Genomic DNA, 15,312 nt, shown 5'->3' with positions numbered 1-15,312 from the left:
CTTGGTCTTTGTGTGACTTCCTGGTGCTCAGAAGCAGAGTGCAGTGCAGCCACTGATGGCCCATGGTGGGAATGTGGTGTCTCCAGGGCAGCATCTGCTGTTCTCCCTTCTTCCTTCATCCCCTTCCGCCCGCGATGCTTGCTTTCCTCATATTGTTAACAGTGGAAATATGTTACGCTGCAAAGCCGGCTTAAGCAATGGGGGGAGGAAAAGATGCATCACTTGATCCCCCATGGGACAGTTGAATGCTGTAAACTGAATTCATTGAGCAGACTTCCTGGCGTGAGAATACAGCAAAGAAAACGTCTGAATGATAGCATGTATTTGTGGGTATTGCTGAGGAGGTTGGGCAGCAGGCAGTTCTGTCTTGGAAATTAACACAGCTCTTCTCCTTGGGTGTGTGGCAGTGCAGGGGATGTGTCTCTAAACTGGAGTTTAGTAAATGCAGGAGACGATAGTATCAAAGCTGAGGCTGTAAAATTGCAAGAAAACTCTTACTTGGTAGTGAAGGCCGTGTTCCTGTGCGGAGGTAGCTGCCCTGACAAGTTGCTTGCTGTGGGTTTGGACAAGTTACTGTTGCAACAATTTCCTGATCGTCTGAGAGGATATCAAGGGTGGGGTGCTTGTCTGGTTTGTTTTGGTAGCCTTGCGTGGAGAGGTCTGGAAACCAGTTCTTTGCAGAGAATAAGGAGCGTCTGCTTGCAGCACGAAGCTCTGACTTTATTGAAAACAGAGAAGGTAAATTTCCCTTCCAGCTTGGGGTGACTGTACAGTGGGTAGCTCTCACTGCACAAGACTTGAGCCTCCCGGCTATCTTGAAACACCTACCAGGAATGCCAGAAATGCTTCCAGATAGACTGAAGCAGTTTCTCTTACCTTTGCCTGGTAAAGATTTTAGAAGAATGAAGTCAGTTCCTTAAAGACGTATTAGATGTTCTAGGCAATAAGCCAACCTATTCAAAGGAACATATTGTTCTCCTTACCTACTTTGTGTGCTGTCAGTGAGAAGGTAGCTGCAGTTTCAGGCCTGTGTGTGCTGTGCGTGGCTTATTGTCTGGCCCCAACCACTGTACTCTGGGGGTAGGTACTGGGATCAAAGGGCCACAGTTTCAAGGTTGTTTCAGTGAGAATAATCAATGTGCTCAGGGTTCAATTCTGTATCTGAGCAGCTTCTGCCTTCGTCTGCTCTGCAGGAAGCTGGGATGAGAAGGATGTGAGTTGGAAAGATCCTTTGCACCAGCAGATGGCACAGTCAGCAAGCCCTTGTGCTTCTGAGCTGCTTGGGCATGAGGTACAGGCAACAGAGAAACCCCTGGGGCCTCAGCTGTGCTCTGAGTTAACTCACACTGCTGCTGGTTCTTTTTAGCCTAAAATGCAGATTTCCAGTGAACTACCGTAACTAAACCTAAAAATGGCTTTGATGCAGGCTTTCTTCAGCTGGTGTTAAGCATCTTTGTTTATAGGCATGAATTTTATCTTTAATATAGAACAATTTTATAATAAAACTGTAGTCTGTGTAAGTGTAAAAAGCCCTATTTAATACCAGGGTAAAACTTAGCTTCATTAGTGAGTATGAGAACTGCATGATAACATTACCAAGATGCGCATGCAAGCTCCTTTACAGAAGCTGCTGCTTCTTCTGGTGAGTATGTTTAAGGCAAGGAGATGCTTGAAAGACTTACAGAGGCCTCAGCCTGGTATAAGGTTCAGCCTTGATGAGCCCTATGGCAAGAAGTTATTTTTCACCACAAGCTCAGCTCTGTAGCACAGGCTGTTATTGCGCAGTCAGGTTAGCATGGGTGTGAAAAATCTCACCTTGTAACCATAGCCAATGTCATGTTGTATACATGTCCGGAAGAGGAATCTGCTGGGACTTCAGCAAGACCAGACTGACTTCTGTGGACCTCTCTTAATTATCAACATCACAGGAAAAACCACAAATCTACAGATGCGCTCAGAGGATTTTGTGGTGAGTGGCAGAGATAATCAAGCTCTGAAATCAGCTCTGAATTTCCCTGAGGAAATTTGTTTTCATGTAATAAAATCTTCCTTCTTTGCTTGGGATTCATTCTTTCCCAGTTCCTACAGCTCTGCTTGCAACAGGGAGGGCTGAATTGGATGGGCCTCCTCCTTGGTGATACAGCAGCTGCCAGTTCTAGTGCTTGAGGTAGATCGCTTTGTTTCTCAGCCTTTTCTGAAGTGCTTGGGAAGGCTAAGGAGAGAAAACATGGTCTTAAATGTAAAGTAAAAACATGCCTGGTCTGTTGCATTTGATCTTGTCTTCTCCTAGTGTGCACTGAACTTAAAATCCTGGAGTGGAAGAGAGCGCTTACAGGGCCGGATGAGCACAGTACAGTTCATGGAGCCTCTGCTATGTTTGCTGCCATGTGGCTAAATTACAACTCTGGGAGAACTGCTTGAGGTAATGGACTGCTTGGGTGGATTAAATCTGCTCTCCCTGTCCTCATTTTGAGCTGTGTGGGGGATGGCTCGCCTGCCAGCTGTGGCAGGGTGCCCAAACGCTTGCACTGATTGTAGCTTTGAGACTAACCAAAATGATCATAAATACATGTAATTAGTCACACTATTTCATTCAGATGATTTCTGTATTATGTGTTTATATTGATGATTTTGCCTAGGCAATACAAATGGGCGTATTTCCTGTCTTGAGAGTAATTAGAGTCTCACTGTCTAGTGCTCCACCTCCAGAGGAAATTATTTCTTACAGTTCCAATTATTTTGTTTACTTCAGCTTCTTTGCTGTTTCTTTGTGCAGTGGCACCACTCCGGAGTCTCATCAACAAACGTGAGAGTGAATATTTCAGAATCACTTTGTCTGTCTGTAGCAGGGGGCTGGTTGTTATAGAAGTGCTCAGCTTTGACTGAGCCGTTCCATTTTAAGGCTTGCTGACACTTGAAGTCGTTCCAGGTTAAGCCCATATGTGGACTCCTTATTCTGGAATAGGGACTTCCTTCCCGTAAACCTGATCCCTCTCTGGAGCAGAGCCACGTCTTCTTTTGGAGTTAGAGTGCCTGCCTATGTGGTTCACCAGGAGCCTACAGGTGGTCTGATGATCAGAAATGCCTCATTTGGGGTAGGTGGGGGGGGTGTTTGGCTTCTCAGGGGGGTTTTGTTGCGTACTTTTTTTGCTGGGAAAGTAATATTGGTTGTAACTCAACCTGCTCTGCACTTGACTGTCTTCTTTGTCACTGCAGGTTCTTAGCCATTGCCACTAAGTTAATGCTTAGTAAAACTGGAGCTCTGTATGAGCTACTATTCTCACAGCATGGCTCCTCACCCAGCTCAGCCGGCAGCTGTTGGAGCTCTCTGCTCATCTGATGGTAGAAGAGGAAGTCGGGCTGCTTCACACAAAGCAAACAGCATCGCTTCTGTGGCTGTGATCTGAGCTGTAACTGCTGTGTTGGTTTTTTTTGCGTAAGTTTGCAGTCTGAAGTGAAATGAAAGCACCTCTCCTTATCTTGTACATCTGTGCTGCAGTATGAGCTGCTTTCCTTTGTGTGTGAATTCTACTCTTCTAAAAACAACCTCTGACAGTTTGCAAACCTCTGCTGGATGGGATGGATGGCTGAGGAGGAGGGGTGGCCCTCCAAAGGCACTGCCTCCTCCTATTGCTGACCCCTAGTGTCCTCCTGCTCTCACTGTACCTCCCAACCTGATTTATGCTAGCAGAATGGAGAACAAAGTGTCTGGCTGAGTGCCTTGAGTGTGGGAGGAAGGAGTTCCAGACCTCGACCACTACTGTATTTTTCCTATAAATACCCTATTTGCAGAAGCACTGAATCTCTTCATATCTGTGACTCGCAATGTTCATTATTTCTTAAAGGAATAAATGGTTTCCCCCTATAAAATGTATTCTTTTTCTTTCCCAGCCTTGTTTGATTTTCTTCTGTGAATTCATACAGCAAAGCTGTTTCCAGTTAGTACTAAATGGTCTATTGCCAAAGTCTTCCAGGTATGCAGTGTGGAGCCTGGAGGAGCAAATGACTTGGAATGGGAAAAGAAGTGCCTGGCTTGCTTTTGTCTGGATAGAGACAATTGTTGTGCCCCAAAGGAAGGAAGAAAGCAGCTGAGAGCAGAGCATCCTGCTCAGGGAACAGAAAGCCAGTGCCTGGCTCCATCATGGCTTTGAAGGAAGGAGCAAAACCCAGAGGGGGAGGCTGAGAGCAGGGCTGGTCCAGGCTCCAGGCACACAAACCAGCTGATGGCTCTGCAGCACCGAGGGGACCGGGCTGGGTGTCCTGGGAGGTGAGTCTGGCTTCAGGAGAATGGGCACTGCCTGATGATGTGAGTTTGGGGCTGTGTGTTGCCTGCAGGTGCCCCTGTGAGCAGCAGGGCTGTTTGCCCCACACCATCACGCTTCCCCATCCAAGGCAGCTGTGGTGCTTTACCTCCTGCCTCTCTAGGCACAAGATCAGCATCGTGCCTCTTGGCTCTCGGGAGAAAGCACAGAGAGGGATCCTCTGCTCCCTGCAGAGGCTGTGCCAGCTGCCCCACATCCCTTTTTCCAGTAAAAGAGAACTGCTTGACTCTTATTTCTGAGAGACTGGGTAGGATTTGTAGTAGTGTTTCTAAGGTCATCCCTGTCCTGCAACCACTGTATTTCCTGGAGCCTTTAGTATAGCACGTGGCTTGTTTTGAAGACAAAATGATGGCAAGCTGGAGTGTAAATACTTCCTTCATCCTATAGATAGATCTTGGCCCTGTCCAAGGCCAGTAGGAGGCTCCACAAGAGCAGGGTGCAGCCAAAGAGATGCCACTGAGTGTTTGATAGGAGAGTCTGGGGGCAAGCAAACCTAGAGAGAAAACTTGGGGTGGAGCGGATGCTGCTGTGGGTTTGTGATGGGTCTGAAGGTCTGCTAACCAACAGGAACAGGCTGGGCCGTGAGGCTTTGATGGTTAGTGTTAATTTGCTTAAGTAAGTAACCTCTCCTTAAACACGAAGCCCAAAGCTGTGTGACTGTTAGCTTCTGTTTTATGTAGGTCTCCTGGGAACTTTCCCTTTAGCTCACAGACCTCTGACCACAGGACTCCCCGTTTCTTTAAATATTGGCTGTGTCACGTAGTAGTGGGGTTTGTGTGAGATAATGGCACTGAATCACAGGGCTGATACACGGGCTTCCAGCAGATTGCAGAACCTTGTCAGCAGAGACAGATCTTCAGGGACTCAAGAGTCTGACATAGAGGGTTTTTTTCTAGGACATCTGGAAGAGAGGGAGGTTTTAGTTCTCATAATGCAGTATGGCAGACAGTTATGTTTATCATGTTCACCCTAAGCTTACTGTTTGCTTTGGTCTGGTTTTTAATGTTTTGTTTTGCTGTTGGTCTTTTTTTCCTGAATTCTAGGCTTAGGGAAAAGAAAGGATTGGGACAGCAGGGAAGAAGGAAACTTCATCAGAGCTGCATCGAGAATTGTAATCTCGACAGCCACTGCTCAACCAGTTTCAAACTAGAGGTATGCAGCCTCTAAGAGGCTTCATTTCCCCTCTCTTAGGCTTTGTGCTGACACCTCTCTGTGTGAACACGAGCTTTCACCCAACTAAGGGCGTTTTCCTTTTTAGGGTTGAGAACTGTTTTGACGTCCAAATGCACTGCAGGCTGCACAGGCTCTCTGGACCATCTGTGTGTGGTGCCAAACTGGCTTCCCATGGGCAGGATGGAGATCCCTTAACAGGGTGTATCTCCTGCTACCAAAAGCCCTGTGCCCAGCAGCTGCTGATATCCATGGGTCATAACCAGTGTTGGTTTGACGTCAGGTACAGAAATAGAGCTTGCAGCAGGAACAAGTGCCTTCCCCTTTGAGCAGAGGGCACCCACTACTACAAGCTGTTTCTGTGTCTTCCTGGTCCCAGCACCAGCTACTCAGCTTTTCTATTTCTCCACTGCTTTGATGGGAGGAGCAGAGTCCTCATAAAGAATAGCCAAAGGCATTTTCAGAGCATGAGGTAGCAGGGTTTCAAATCCCCTCTTGGATGAAGGAGTAATCTTAACCATTTCCTGTCTTATACTTACAGGGAGGAGCAGTGACAACTTTATCCTTTCCCTGTGTTTTACGACAGCAAGATTTATGTGCTGCTGAAACCCCAATCCTGCTTTGGATCTAGCCCTTAGTAACCAGATGGGTACGTCTGGACTGGGCTGAGGATTGCCCTCTGATGGGGAGGATGACAGCCCTGCTATTGATAGCCCAGCTGCCTGCTCCCCCATTTCCTGCAGCCATTGCAGCTTCAGGCCTTGCTGTGCATGCCCTGCTGTGCCTGTGCCCTGGTGCCTGACACAGGGGAAGCCGAGCAAGACAGAACTGGTGATGGAACCTGCAACTGGGGCAGGCAGCGTGCAGTGCTGTGTGGGGTTGGGAATGGGGCTGTGAGTTGAGAGCCTTGCTGTTACCTGCAGTCCAACCATGCCCCCTGTTTCCTAAAACAGAACCCACCTTGGTGCTGCTGCTGTGCAGCTCATGGTCTCCACATAATCTGTTTTTCCTCGGTTCTGTGCTATCACCACAAATGGGATTGGGTGGGATGCAGCTGCTGAGAGGAGATGCTGTGCAGCATCAGGGAAGTGACATGGGTGTCAGTCTGCAAAAGGGGTGTTGGAATGAGGTCAGGCAAAATGCTTGATTTGGACTCTTAATTAATGGAAAACTGGCTTTTTGATAAGATCAGAACTTTCCAGGAAGCAATCCCTGTTCCTCTGAGGTTTGAAGTGTTTTAGGGTGATGGTGAGAGCTGCAAAGTTGAAAATAAACTTTGTGCAGCAATATGAAAATAATATAGTGTGGGGAAGCAGAAATAGAGCTTACCCTGTGGGAGCTTTGGCTCAATTGCAGCTGGAACTGCATGTCCCTGCAAGGAAAATACAAAGGAGCCTTCCATTGCTCCATGAAGGGGAGCTCTGCTAAAATGTGACGCTGCAAATAAGAAGGGGACAGACCTTTCCTTTTGGCACAGCAGCAGTTGCACTGAACTGGGTGTTGCTTAGGGATGGTGTCAGCCCAGCTCTATGGGGACTGCAGGAGAAATGCACTGTGCAGAGGATGCTTGAAGAAACCCAGAGCGCCCCTCTAAGCTGGTGCAGAGCTCTCCTCTGGGCACAGGCCTCACTGCTGTTTGCCCACACAAGGCAGTGTCTCGGTTCTCTGGGTGTCTACATCAGATAAAGAGGTGGTGAGATGGTAAGGTGAGATCTCATGGCTCAGGCTGGACATTAGGAACAACTTACTGTCCAAAAGAACCATGATACACTGGCATGGGCTGCCCAGGGGCGTTCCAGGACTGTGGGGATGTGGCACTGAGGGACACAGTGATGAGAAGGTGGGGTGTGCGTGGGGACCTGAGAGGGCTTTTCTGATCCTAATCACTCTGTGATTCCGTGACAGAGAGCACTGCTGGGGCAACTGAACATGCAGAGCCCTGAACCCAGCTCACATGAGTGCTGAGGCCATTGCAGCACTTCCTGTCTGAAGAGACTGTTGGTGCTAACATGAATAACCCACACCAATCTGGCAGCAGGGGAGCGGTTGCTGTCCCACCTACGGTATTTCCTAGGTGGGAAAACCAAAGCACAGTGAGTTTTTCTCATCTGTTTCTGAACTTTTGATACCCGTCGCCTGCCTCCCACACATCCGGAGCTGTTGATGTCGGCCAGTGTGGGTCAGGGGCTCATCCCTTCCAGTAGTGGGGTTTTCATTCTCATCTTGAAATGGGACTAGCCCAATCAGAGTCTGATGGACCTAGGGCCAAGAGACCTATTTGGGGCTGTTCTGAAACACGTAGGTGTTCGTAAGATGGAGAAAAAGCTTAAAGTCTGCATTAGCTTAAAACACGAATGCTGCAGTGAAGTGCGTCTGATGCCTCTGGATCCTCTGGGGGATGCTCTGCATACCCAGCTGGGTTTCTGCAGGTGCAGGTGAGGTGTCAGTGCTGCAGGTGTTGCCCTGCCATGTGAGCTGGTGACGCATACTGGGCTGAGAGCAGCCCAAGGGCTGTGCTGAAAGCTGGGAAAAAGGGAAGTGTTCACTGCGTGCTGCAGGGAATGCAAGTAGGTAGTGGAAAATAAAGAGCTGTTTTTATTGCCACGAGCAAATTGCTGTTGGTCTCTGTGAATTTGTGGTGAATGCAAGTGCACAGGCTGGCGGTGGGGTTCTCTTTTTATTAAATGGAAGGGTTCTAAACTGACAAAGGAAAATGGGATTCATGTCATTTTTTCCTACAAAATATTTATGTTTTCATAAGTTAAATCTACAAAACAGCGTTACCATTAAATAAAGTCTTCATATTGTCACAGTATTTTTATGTTTTGGAAACGTAACATTTCAAATGTTCCCATAACAGTTTGACAAGAAGGTGCAAACAAGGCACCAGATGAGCGCAAAGCTGCTGTTGCTTGATTTTTGTTGGAAGCAAGACTGTTAGAAATCCACCCAGCCTTGAGTATTTCTTTAGAAGTCTCTCTGTGCCTCTTATGTGGCTCAGCAAAGAGTGGGTTCCTATTGCTTTAAGCTTCAGACAGCTTTGGTTCCTCTGACAGCATCTCAGCCAAGCTGGGGTTAAGGGCCTGAACTTCACGAGTGGCCTCTGTAAGGTTACAGGAAGTTGCTCAAATATTGCAGTTGTTGGATGCTCAGTGCTGTGTTGATGGTAGTGCAGTGCTGCAGAGCCACTCTTTGGGGTAAAAAAGGGACCCAGGAGGCTTGCTGGAGCCTGAATGAATACCCTCAAAGCAGGAACCTTTGCTCAAAGCTTATCACAGGCAGCAAAGAGGACTTCAGGCTTTGCTTGTTGGTGTTCTGCTATTTCTTACCCTGATCCAGAAATTAAATTGATGGTAGAAAAATAACTAGTGGTAAAGCAAAGTGAGGGTGGAGAAATAGTGTCTGGGCACTCGAGTGGTATTGTGGTTTGGGGAATTGTCATCTGCTGCACCCTCAGGAGGGGGATGCCAGGGTAACTGTTGGCAAAGCAAGGCCATTAGGCTCCTGGATGTGGTCAGCATGGCACAAGGTGGGCTCTGGGCACCCTACGGAAATGAGTTGTATTGCTCCGTGGCCTTTTACTCCTTTTACAGGAGAATACACTGCTGGACCGTACGCTCACTTTTAGGACCAAATTCTGCATAGGGAAATGCCCCAAATCTCTGCAGCCCCTTGTGTGGTGCTGGCGTGACCGTGATTTGGCCAGGTGACAGCATAACTCTCTGCCCTGCTCCTGGCTGCCCAGCTCAGGAATGGGGAACTACAGGGAGTTATTTATACAAGGGAAAATCTTCAGCCAAAACATTAAAGCACAATGGCTTTTTCAAGTTTGTCTTTTTTCTTTCTCAAAGCTCAAATCCTTTCTGCAATCAGTGGCGAAACCCCAAAACCACGGGCACTGTGCTAACCATCAGTGGGCTTGTCCTGCACTCTGCCCTGGGTGTGCTGCTGGCCAGGAGCATTCAGAGGGACGTTGTCCTGCAGTGTGTCCTGCACGTGCTGCTGGCCATGGCTGTGCAGTGGGGCACTGTCCTGCAGCTCTTGCCGAGACAGCCGCCTGCGGAACTCATCTGTGGTGAAGTAATAGAGGATTGGGTCCACGCAGGAGTTGAGGCTGGCGAGACACAGGGCAACAGCGTGGAACACCGAGATCACCTCCTGGATGCAGCAGTTCTTAATCTTCTTGGTTTTGACGAAGAAATCCAGGGGGAAGCTGATGTGGTAAGGCGCAAAGCAAATCAGAAACACCAGAGCGCAGGTGAGAATCATCTTCAGAGCCTTTTTTTTCTCCCCGAGATCAGGTGAAGCAGAATTCCTTTCCTTCAGCGATAAGACCGTCTTCCAGGAGCAGTACAGGATGATCAGCAGGGGTGTCACGAAGCCCGCCAGCTCCCCGATGGTCATCATGATGATGGAGGTGGGAAGGTCCACCTCCTGCACGGGCAGGTCTGCAAAGCACGCATTGGTAGTGTTCTGAGTGAGCCTCAGCAAGGGGAAGGGCAGGCAGCCAACACACACCACCACCCAGCCCACAATGCTGATGTACACGTCGCAGACGCGCTTACAGTCGCTGAATCGGAAGGGGTACATCAGGAACAAGAAGCGGCGGACGCTGATGCACACCAAGAAGTAGATGCTGGCGTACATGTTGACGTACTTCAGGTAGAAGCAGAGCATGCAGAGGCCTCCTCCAAATTCCCACGTCCCGGTCAAGTAGTAGAAAATCCTCAGGGGTAAGGATAACACTTGTGATAAGTCGGCGATGGCCAAGTTGATCATAAATATCACGGCCCTTTTTGTCTCTTTCATGTAGCCATAGAAAACCCACAAAGCCAACACGTTTCCTATGAGTCCAGGGATGAGGATGAATGCATATGTGATGGCGTAGTAGGGCTTCAGGTCAGTGCTGGTGGAGCAGCTGGAGCTGTTCTCCATGGCCCCGGTGCCCCAATCCTAGTGTGTGTCGGGGGCTGCAAGCTCAGTGTTGCCCCTGCCCCAAAGCTTTGCTTCCCCTCCTACTAGGCACCGTCTGCCTTTGTTCTTCATGAATTTTACTGCTGTGGCCGTGTAGGTGTGTGGGGTTGATGTTCCAGTGTGGTGACACCATCCTCACCAGGTTGACCTGAGGCTGAAATCAGAATGTTTAAGACCCTCCTGCACCGGTGTTGGTGTCAGAGGCTCAGAGACCTGACTGCCCAATGCCCTTGGCCAGGAGCTTTGTGCATTGGTCTGAGCTGTGCTGCTGTGTTCTCAGAAGCTGCCCAATGTCACTGCAGATGCTGGCAGTGCTCAACGAGGTGTGATCCCACATGGAAACTCATCATCACCAGCTGAAGCAGTGGGCAGCCCAGTGCCCAGCACTCACACTGGGTGGCACTGCAGACCCTCCTTCAATGAAGCTGAAAGACAAAGAGATGTGGTTAGAGCACTGCAAGGTTGTGCAGAAAACAGGGAAGATCTCTGCCCATAACAGAAATCCAACGAGTGGCATCTGGTGGCAGCCCCTCACCACCCACCCAGCTCTGTGCACAACCATGTGCCAAACCCCTGAGGAATGAGCAGAACAGGGGTTCAGTTGCTGGGGGGGGCACGGGTAGCAGCAGCTCCTGGTGTTGCAGGACAGATTCAGGCTGTGTGAGCTGGTTCTACAGCCCCATCAGGTGCTTTCTGCCACCTGAGTGCACTCAGGGCAGCGAATCTGATTTTTTTCCCTGTGGCTTTTTTGAGTCTTTCCTTCAGCCACTTGGTGAGCATCACCACTGGAAATCCCAGGTATTGGTTCCGCATCAAGCAAGTAGGTGGGCTTAATTTAAAACTTGTTTGCATGATGAGCAGCTGAACTTACCTAAATATATCAGACCACAGAAAAACCCCAACAAGCCAATCTTATAAATACAGGGGGAGTTCAGCCCTTTGACCAATATTGCTCTGGTTTGGCTTTTGCTTCAGTGTGAAGGACTGAATTGGGAACAGTGTGGGTGCCATGTGGGTGCAGCAGACATGGCTGTAGAACTACATCCTGCTGTGCCGTGCAGTGCTTCTTCCTGTGCTAAAATACATGTCTGCTAACAAAGCTGACATGTAGGGTGATGAAATGAGAAAACCTGCAAAAGGAAACAGTTCCAGGGGCAGCTTTCTGCCTCGCTTTTGTTTGTACCATGAAGCAATGAGCCCAGTGTGATGGAGGTGTTTTTTTTTTTTCCAGGGATCCAACATCCAGTGTAACCATGGGCAATATTCACATGAACTCCAGGAGCAACCAGCACTGAGTTGAGGGCTCGTTTTGCAAAGACTTCCCAATTATTTTATTAGCTCTGAGGTTGACCATCAGCCGCAATTAATTCCAGAAGCATAGTAATCTGAGAGATACAGAGGTGTCTCACCATGGGTGGGGAGCTGGGGACTCCCGTTGCTTTTTGCTGTAGTGGCGGGGTGATAGGACCAGGCTTCAGCAGCACCTGTGGGGTTCAGCATCATGTGGAAGAGGGATAGACAGCCAAGGGGACAAACAGCTTTGTCCCCCTTTGTCCCCTCCCCCACATCCCTGTGGGTGCCCAGGGATTTTCCTGCTGCCCACCCAGAGTTGGGGGAGATTCTCTACAGCCACGGGATCCTGATGCAGTGAGAAACTGCTCCTCGGAAATCCCAGCAGCTGAGCACAGTGCTTCAGACAGAGCACTGCATACAAATCAGCCAGAGGCTAAAAAAAAGAGCTGAAGAAAGGGGAAATTCTGTTTCACAGTAGCTCAGGCAGTGGTGGGGGTGAAGCATGACTTCCTTCTTCCTCCCAAGCTTCTGCCCCCTCTTCGTTTTGCCAGCAGTCCCCACAGTCGGACACTTTAGGGTGCTGGATGGAGGCTTCTTGTTGGTACTCAGTGAGTAACAAGCAGAAGTTATTGAAATATAATCTCCTAATTATGTAAGACTGCTTCAAGGTTTTGGAAATTAAAAAGTTCTCTCTCTCTGGAATCAGTTTGTTGGCAGTTGTTTGGGTTTACATCTTCTCCAAGGGCAGTTCTGCACCTCGCTGTGTTAGCTGTGCAGATGCTTCTCTTCCCTTCTTCTGTGAGTAGGTGCTACCAAAGAAGCCAGTGTGTTTTTGCTGGCCATCATCCACAGCTCCTCATGTGTTTGGCCATCATGGTGATGTTGCTGTGCTTGGAGCCAGGTGAGCCCTGACCTCTGTGCCCCCACCCCAGAGTTGTGTTGGGAGCAGAGCTTTTGCCCCAGCCCCAGGTAAAGCAGCCTCCAGAGCACCCATCCCATGCAGCATCTCTTCTGAGCTGTGCATCCACCCTGCTTTGGGCTGTCATAAAATATTTGCTAACTGTTTCCAAGGCAGATACAGCTGTTCTGGTTTGATTCAGTTGTTGAGCTCTGGAGCAGCTGCCCGTTCATCATTGACTGTGGTTGCTTGAAACATGAGTCACTCAAGTGCTGAGTTCTCATTACAGAAGAGCAGTGAGAGCCAAGACTGTACAGGTTAGGGCTGGGGGGCATTGGCACAGCTGAATGAGGTTTCCTTCCACTGTTCCTCATGAACCTCTCGTTTGCTCACACCCCAGGTGTGTGAGTGCTGCCAGCCCAATCCCTGTGGTGCTGGGAGTGGTTGGGCTGCCAATTCAAGCAGTGAGGAGTCCCCATGGGTGACCGTAACCCCACCATCACCCCCGGGACTGCTTCTGGGGTGGATCAGGACATTCCATCCCATCAGCACTGGCTGGGGCTGCCCCAGGAGCAGCAGCTGGGTAGGCAGGGGGATTTCAGCTGGGTAAATCCCACCGATGTGCACGAAAATGTAAACACTTCAATTCCTGATGAGATACTCTGCTTTTGCCTCTTAGCCATTTGCCCAAGCTCTTTTCCTCCCTTGTTGATAATTATCCACATCTGAAGTGGAAAATGCATGTTGAGGGAGTGTTGGGGTTCAGCCTGGAGCCGTGCTGTCTCAGTTCCCTCATGTGCAGTGGTTAACTGGTCACCAGAGCCACGAGTTTTCCACCCAAACTGCTGGCACACAGTGTTGGGGCACAGTCGTGTGCCCCCTGGCTGAGCAGATCTGGGGTTTCCCACAAGGCGCACTCCTCCCCATCCCCATAGCGGCCTCCCTGAGGCACAGCGAGCACAGAAAAACCTTCTTTTCCCCTAAGTTTTGCCATTCAGTCTACTTGCTTTTAGTCACTTGACTTCGGAGATTTCTGATGGTGCCCCTCTGCTCAGCGTCCCCTGTCCTCTCCTATTGCAAGCGGCACAAAATTGCCTTGATCACAGGTTGGAACTAGCTGATCTTTAAGGCCCTTTCCAACCCAAGCCATTCCATGGTCTACCTGGCACTAAGAAAAGCGCAACCTACCCCAGCAATGAGGCTGACCCAAGTGCCTTCCTACCTTGGCAGACCCGCAGTGCCCGGCTGCGCCCTCACCGCTCTCGATTCTCAAAGCAAAAGCGCAACCACTGCTGCAGGCGTGGAGGCTGTGTCGGTGCAGGGCCCTCCCCATAGGGCTCGCCTCATTGCTGCTCGTGGTGGCAGGGCAGAGCCCAGCATGGTGGGTGGGTGGTTGTCTTTTTTTTTGCCCCTTTTTCCCCTCATTTCTGTATGTGGTCAAAAGCTCTACGGAAATGCTGCTGCTTTCGGTGGGTTTTGGAAGCAGCGGTTCCTGCCCGGTGCCGTGTGGAGGCAGTGAGTTGTTGCCTCTTTGCAAAGCCCCTCGTTGCAAGGGCAAGGGGCTAATGAGGCTGGGAGCTGCGTTCTCTCCTCTGTTCTCATTGGATATGAGGAAGAAATCATTCTCAGAGTTGTATGTAAAGCTGTGCAGGGAGTGGTGGAGTCACTGTCCCCAAGGTGTCCCAGATCCCTGGGGATGTGGCCCTGCAGGATGCAGTGATGGGCATGGTGGGGTGGGCTGCACTTTAACTGGGGATACTAGTGCCCCCTCTGTTTCATGTGAGATGATTTTGCTCTTTATTCCCTCCCTGCCACAGGAATGGGGGTTAGGGCTGCTCTCCCTGCTCACCACTGCCTGGCACAGACCTGCCCTGTGGTGATGAGTGTTCACACATTTCCAATACCAAATGCAGAAGCATTTGCTCAATTCTGTTTCTTCAAGCATTCTTTCCTCCTGTTGAGGGCAAATACAGAAATGGAAGATCTGAAGAGTGGTGTGGAAAAACGAACATGTGCATTAATTGACATCTCCTTAGAAGTGGATTCTCTGGAATCAATTGGGAAGGCTTCACCAGGACGAGGGCTTTACTCTGGTGCTTCGTGATGTCATGATTTTGGTGAGCAGTTGTACCAGTTATCTCTTGGGAAGGTGTGGGTGCCCCATCTGTGAAGTACCCATGGCCACAGATGGACCCTGTGCAGCCAGAGCTGGGGGGCACCCAGCCCACAGTGCAGGGCTTAGGGCTGAGTGTGCTTTAAAGTTCCTTCCAACCCTGCCATTCTGTGATTCTGTGAGATCAATAAGGACTGAGGGTTGTTGAAGGGTTGAGGACTGCTTCAGGTTCATTTTGGTGGACACAGGGACACGCTCTGGTCCCTGTGATGGCACAGCCCTGTGCAGGGCTGGCATCTCCCAAAGCATAATGGCACTTGGCTGCTTGAGAGCTATGTCCTAATATACAGAGCTCACAGGCATTGCTTTTGAAGCCCGATGATTACTTAATGCAAGATAATTAATCTTGTGTGGGAGCTGTCAGCACTGTGGAGTGTTCACCGCAGTGCTGTCCCTTGGGCTGAGGGTTGGATCAATCTGCTACTGCTTTTGGAATCAAAGCGCTGGGGTTGGGTTCTGCTGCTTCTGTGGCCCTGGGGGGG

The 15,312-nt window shown here is 49.6% G+C and overlaps 1 protein-coding gene across 1 annotated transcript; it reads right to left on the bottom strand.

The window, feature by feature from the left end:
* Window positions 1–8,150: 8,150 nt before the first annotated feature.
* Window positions 8,151–13,988, bottom strand: GPR174 (G protein-coupled receptor 174). The gene is made up of 2 exons (XM_015860152.3): window positions 13,880–13,988; window positions 8,151–10,891 (listed from the first exon to the last, which is right to left on the bottom strand). Exon 2 carries the CDS (start codon window positions 10,425–10,427, stop codon window positions 9,396–9,398), a length of 1,032 nt encoding a protein of 343 aa, XP_015715638.1. The 5' UTR covers window positions 10,428–10,891; window positions 13,880–13,988; the 3' UTR covers window positions 8,151–9,395.
* Window positions 13,989–15,312: the final 1,324 nt, after the last annotated feature.

The sequence above is a fragment of the Coturnix japonica genome, chromosome 4 (assembly GCF_054131305.1).
Source record: "Coturnix japonica strain WE chromosome 4, WE-NBRP24, whole genome shotgun sequence".
NCBI lineage: Eukaryota > Metazoa > Chordata > Aves > Galliformes > Phasianidae > Coturnix > Coturnix japonica.
This window is presented reverse-complemented; position numbering and strand designations above follow the sequence as displayed.